Source organism: Eufriesea mexicana, unplaced genomic scaffold (genome assembly GCF_001483705.2).
Source record: "Eufriesea mexicana isolate 0111107269 unplaced genomic scaffold, ASM148370v2 scaffold2888, whole genome shotgun sequence".
Lineage (NCBI taxonomy): Eukaryota > Metazoa > Arthropoda > Insecta > Hymenoptera > Apidae > Eufriesea > Eufriesea mexicana.
This window is the reverse complement of record NW_016910972.1, coordinates 542,045-548,267: the sequence shown is the minus strand read 5'-3', so window position 1 is coordinate 548,267 and position 6,223 is coordinate 542,045. Positions and strand designations below refer to the sequence as shown.

General features: G+C 53.8%; 1 protein-coding gene across 2 annotated transcripts in view; it reads left to right on the top strand.

Annotated features, from left to right (window-relative positions):
• LOC108550661 (zinc finger protein castor homolog 1) overlaps positions 1-6,223 on the top strand; it is a 49,505-nt gene that overhangs the window by 23,224 nt on the left and 20,058 nt on the right. For both annotated transcript variants that reach the window (XM_017904446.1, XM_017904445.1), the window contains exon 4: positions 2,022-2,085. In XM_017904446.1, coding sequence (XP_017759935.1) covers positions 2,022-2,085 — 64 coding nt within the window. The remainder of the gene's footprint in view (positions 1-2,021; positions 2,086-6,223) is intronic.

The following is a 6,223-nucleotide window of genomic DNA, read 5'->3' as shown; positions in this document are numbered from 1 at the left end:
TCTTCTTTTACCCTCTCCTCCTTCTCTTGCGCGGTTCTCCGCTCTTTCTTTTCGTGCTCGATCTTCTTCTTCTTCCTCCTCCGCCGACTCCTCCTGCTCTTGTCGTTGTCGTCGTCCTCTTAGGCAACGTGCACACACAACCGTACCGCGGTATTTTCTATTTGTTTCTACGATCCTTGCTTCCTTCCTCGGCCTCTCTTCTTCTTCTCTTCTTCTTCTTCTTCTTCTTCTTCTTCTTCTTCTGCTGCGCAGCCACAGGCTTTCTTCCTCGTGCGCCGAGTTTCGCCGGGCACCTATGGCACTCTATGAAACCCCCCGTGCGCGGGCTACTCTGCAATCGAAATCTGCTTTGTGGCGCACGTACTGACTTTCCGATGTCTGGAAAGGGGGCTGGGGTCCTTTTTGCTGGTTTCTTTCCCTTTGTGGGAGTCGGTCGCTTCTTCCGGGCCTCTTCTCGCGCATACGTGCCCCAACGCCGGCTATTCTTTTCGACGTCGCGGCCATTAAAGGAGAGGATGGCTCTGCTTTATGACACGGATTAGTAGCCGGCTGTCTCATAGCACAAAAATCTTCATGCTATCCATGATTCCGTGTGGAACGACTCCAGTCGAATTCTGTCACGTTTGCCTGGCATTCTGGCGCCGTGAATCACCCAAGGATAAGACCGTGCTCGCTGGAATCTGCAGAAGGTCTCCACGCCATAATTAATTATTCCCTATCCGACCTATTCGAATTTCTACCTCGACCCATCGATCGCTCGATGGAACGTTCTCGTTGCAACGCTCGCGCGAGGTTCTCGCGTTTCCGCGAATCGGAAAGGCGGAGGAATTTTCTTCGTAGGAGCGCAGGAGATGGTCCGCTTCGCGGTGGGAATAGGCTTTTGTCGGATCGATATCGATTTCCCGCGGAAACGGCCGCGAAACATTCTTTCCGCCGCATTGCCATGCGATCCGCACAGCGATCCGTAATATTGGGCATCGAAGGTCGCGGATAATTATGAGCATGGAATATAAATGCTCTGATCGGTGGCCACACGGGATCCATGGTACGCGATTGTCGTGCACGTGAGCCGCGTTCCGTCTGCCCGCGGAGGCGGAGAAGAAAATCGACCCGTTTGGCTGAAAATGGAAACGAGAGGAGGAAGACAAGCAAGACGAACGATGTGGCAATCGCTTCGTAAATTCAACCACGCCATCGGATCGGCATCGCAGATACGGCTTCGGAAATCGTACAGGATTCGAATAATTTGCACCGCGATGGGGCTTCCGGGCAACCGGGCAATCCCTTTCCGTCACATTTTCCCTTGCTTTTTACCCGTCCCTATAACACGCTCGATTCGTCGCTTTCCACCAGCCACGGCGACCGTTTCTCCGTTGCCAGCGTCACCGGGAGCATCCGAAGAGACTCCCAATTGGAATTCTCGATCGAGGAGAATTCTTAATCGAGGACGTGCTTAAAAATGCATTTCCCCGCGGTTGTTCCTGACACACATTTGCACATTCGCGTCGCGAAGGTCGACGACCCTACGGGTCGTACTTGCACGTTTTTGGGGAACCGGAAGCCGTTTCCGCTTCGCGTAACGTCTCGAGAAAGGATGTCGTAACGATAAAGTCGCAATTTCTATCGTCGCGAAAACTCGCCGAGCAAAGGTGAACGTCTGAAATTTCGCGCAGGATCGTAGGGGATATCTAGGGGAAGGGAACGAAAGTTCGGAGAAAAGAAAGGGGAAGAAAGTTAGTCGAACGAACCACGCAGAGTTGGATTCGGTTTCGATGGAGAAATTTGAACGCGCGAAGATCGTGGGGGAGGGGAGCGGGGGGAAGAGGGCGGGTCGGTTTTTCCCGAAAGAATGGATAATTTGGAGGCATTCAACTTTTTAACGACACGTGTCGCGGATTCATAGAGGCGCGCTCCGTCGTGTCCCCCCATCGAGCCTGCGTGGGCGGCCCCCTTTCGTCCCCATCGCGAGCACGGCCCTGAGCATGCTGGTGCATTGTACATCGTAATGTATTTTCTTTTAGGTACCGCCGACAATAGCGAGCCTGGCGGCGATGAAGGTGGACGCAGCTGACCCGAAGGTTTCCGGTGAGTTACTATTTCCGCCTCCTTACGGAATTATCGGGATCGTAATTAGATTCAAATCGAGTCTCCGCCGTTCGACGACCCTGCGCCAACCGGCAAGCAGACAGGAAGGGAGGGATAAGAAAAAGAAAGGTGCAACGGGGAAAACAAAAGAAAAGATAGCGGCCGGAGGCGGCGCGGGGGTGGCCGGAGGGGCAGGCAAGGGGTCGCGAGCGGTGCACACGGCGTCGAAATCGACGACGATCTGGTTCAACCAGTCGATTTGCCCTCGTATCGTCTTTTTTAATTGTCCCCGGCTAAAAACCTGTTATCACGCCGGAGACAAAGGTCTTCATTCCTCGCGGCGTCTTCGATAGCCGCCGCGACCCCCTCGGTCGATCCTGTTCCTCTCGGAGCAGACGATCTTTTCCTTCGGGACCCCCATCTCTCGGACGCCAAGGTCATCGACCTTTCCTTCCAAACGTTCATCGAGTTTTTCCACCGTCGTCGACCCGTACACCGCTCGCGCGCGCGCTATCTCTCGCCGTTGAGGGATGAATCGCTCAACAGGTGGTCCACGATTTTCCACGCGCGCGTTTCACTTCACGAGCGGAAGTCTCTGCTGGTCCTCTCTGGTCTGTCTGTCGGAAAAGCCTCGCGTTTCCTACGAATCCAGTTTCCACTCGCGACGTTGCGTTTTTCCATTTTCGATCGTTCGAATCCTCACTCTTTCTCTCTCTCTCTCTCTCTCTCTTTTTCTCTCTCTCGGTACACAATGGTCCCGCATCCCGGGCCAATTATCAATTCCCACGGTCACGTGACCCGGTCGTGCATCCGTGAATCTCGTTGGAACGAAGGACGCACGCGCGTCTCGCCTTCTATTTATTCGATTGAATCCGTGCAGGCTCGTAAATCGTGTGCAACCTGACGAAACGAGTCGTGTCCCATGCTTTCAGCGTTTTGTGGCCTGGGGCTCTTCCCCCTTTATTGGAATATCCGCCCACAGCATTATGGGAATTATCAAGGAAATGGGATGAGCGCAAGTGGGTCCCACGAGGGGGCTGAAGGGGGTTCGCTGTGGCCGCGACGATCGGTAAAAGAGAGGAAGACCGTGCGCGTGGAAACGGATTCATGCAGGTCCCCCATACACACCCACCCCCTCCGATTCGTTGCGTTGGAAAAATTATGTCATCGACGGAGAAACGTCGCGACATCGGATGGATCGACGGCGAGAGGGATGCAGATGAATCTCTCTTTCTCTCTCTCACTCTCTCCACGGAGATTCCATCGATTTCTCGTGGCGCGATCGGGCTGCTCGCGCGGTGGTCGGCTGCTCGGGCTATTCTTCGGCGGATAAGAATGTTTCTAGAAGAATGGTTACGTCAGACATGTTCGCGCAAAGAGATTCCTAAACGAGGTACGCGCAACGAGACGAAAAAGTCCCTTTGCAAAAGAGGTCCCAGTGACGTTCTAACGACGCGAGTTAATTTTAGATCGACCACGAAGCACCGCGATCGATTGGCTATAGAATCGAGAAGTCAGTGACTCGATGAGAATTTCATTAATTATAGGACATCGCGGGGATAGAATCGAGACGTTATGTAATAGCGTCGATACTCGTTTATAAATACACACCAGCCGAGAACGGTCTACCTATCGAGTCGTGGCTCGCGTCGATTCTTCGTTTTATCGTCGATGCGCGGATTCTTCGCCGTTTCTTTCGCCATGCGACACGAACGCCCCCCGCGTTCTCTGGCCTCCTCGCGGTCGTTTCGTCGGCGAATTCCACTCGGCGAGGGGTTTTTCAGTTGAAAACGAAGAAACGAATCAGAACTGACAGCGGAAATTATGGTAATCGTTTGACAAAGGAGGACCGAAGGTGGGGGAGAGAGAGAGAGAGAGAGAGAGAGAGAGAGAGAGAGAGAGAGAGAGGAGTGGGCGGCCTCTCTCGGTGTCTCTGTTATCCAGAGACACATTCCCACAATTTCGGATCGGCCAATCAACGTCTCGCGCTCCCGGACGATATTAAACTCGTCGCGAGATCCGCGCTGAAACGGAATAAAATAAAATTGTGCATTGTTCGTCGGGTTCGTCGTTGTGCACGCTCGCCCCGACACGAGAAAGGAAAAAGAAAAAACGAGGAGCGAAAGAGAGAGCGAGAGAGTGTGAGAGAGGTTGAGAGAGAGAGAGAGAGAGAACGAAAGTGTCGGCCAGAGGACAGAGACGGTGAGACAGATGGCCAAGAGAAAGAAGGAAAGAGAGAGGGAGAGCGATGGCAGAAGGAGAAAGAGAGAAAGAGAGGCGGGAGAGAGAGAGAGGGCAGCAATCAAAGCTGATTAAGCCCACAACTGGGGAATCTGTGGGGCCAGTGTCTCACGCCAATCTCGCCCAATCAACCGGTTGGCCGGGGAGATTTAAAAAATAGAATGCCTACTGTCAATTGTCCCATAATTTAAATAAATCGAATAAATGGACATGCCGCCCATGTCTCATCGCTGGGCCATCTTTTAGCGTCTCCACCGAACTCTTCCTTTTCTTCGCCTCCCCCTCACACCCACCCGGCCCCTAGCCCCCGTGTCCGACTCTCCGGATCTCTTGGACGTTCTTCGACATCCACGTTACCCGTCGAGGCTACCTTGCGTTTAGGTGCACTCTTAAGAGCGCGCCATTTACCCCACCGATCACTTAACTATCCGTCCACCACGGTACCGTGCACGCGCGCCTGCACACCGAGCCGATCGCACCAGCTCGCCGCAATCTCCTCGCCAGTTACCGCTTCCGTCCTTCCCTCTCGCGATCCGCCGCCACCTCGTCCGACCCTTTTCCACCATCTCGCGAATTCGGCACGCGTTTCCGTCCCGTACCCCCGCTGCGCAACCTGCGCACCTGGACGGACCCTGTAGCGTTCGCGGATGACACTCGTAGGCCGATACACTCGTCTCTTTGGCCGTCGAGACGACGCGTGACGTGACGAGACGAGACGAGACGAGACGAGACGGCGAGGGCATTCGAAGGTCTCTGTCGCTTCGGAAGCGATGGTCGCAGCTTGTACGCGACCGCCATTCCGTGGATGTACAAACGAAGCTTAATTGATTATCCGCGACCCGTGCCCCTGGCTCGCCGGTCTTCGATTATGGTCGCTTCGAAATTTCAGCGAACGCGCGTTACGTAGAATGCCGGGGACGGGCTTTAACAATTACAAGCAATTTACGACTCGAACAATTACCGCCGACATCCGTGAACCACGTCTGCCAGCCTGCACCTGTTCGACATTCATTTACGACGGATGCTTAACAGGCTCGTTGATACGCGCGGTCATTAATTCGTATTAAATACAATTTAATTAACAGTTCCGCGCCGGCTTAACCCGTGCATCCTCCGGCTGCATTAATATGCCGAACATCCGCCGAAAATTGTCCGTTACGTTCGGTTAGCGCGCGATAAGCATTAATTGAACAACTTTGTGCCCCTGTCCAGTTCTTTACGATCTTGTTGCGTTCCGTTGCCCGTGTCGTATCGCGTATAACCACCTCACTCGCCGTATCGATCCCCGGACACGGAGCTCTGGGGGTCTGGTTGCCGGCCGATGGAAAAATCGATCCCCCGGATGATCGATAATTCTATCGTTATCGGAATCGCCAACCGGGGCCAACCCGCCAGGCGAAAGAATCGAAATCGTCCTCGATATCTCGCTCCTTTCCGAGAAAATCTCATTAACTCCGTGTTGCGGTGATTAACAAATCAGCTCGACGGAGGTTTTAATCATCGTCCACACACGACGAGGTAGAGCAGAGAAGGTGGTGTGGTGGAGGAGGTGGCGGAGGAGGGAGAGAAATTCTATTCGATCGGCGGGGTTGCACGTTCGTCGAGCGGGAAAAAAATGCGCCGTATTAAGCGGCCAATTATGCGAATCTGGCTCATCTCGGCGAAGCAACGGCTGTGTAACGCATGTCTGGAAGGTAGATAAGGTACCCTCGTAGTAGGTTCTCGTACACCTACGTGGGCTGGCAGTGAAGCCGAGCCAGCCGACCAGGCAAATAACAAATAAAGCATAAACGGGAGCTACAATAAATAACTGGTGCACCGCGTTCTCTGCATATACTCGGAGCCACGGACCCTTCGGGGCCTTATTCCCTCTCTTTCTCTCTCTCTCTCTCGCTCT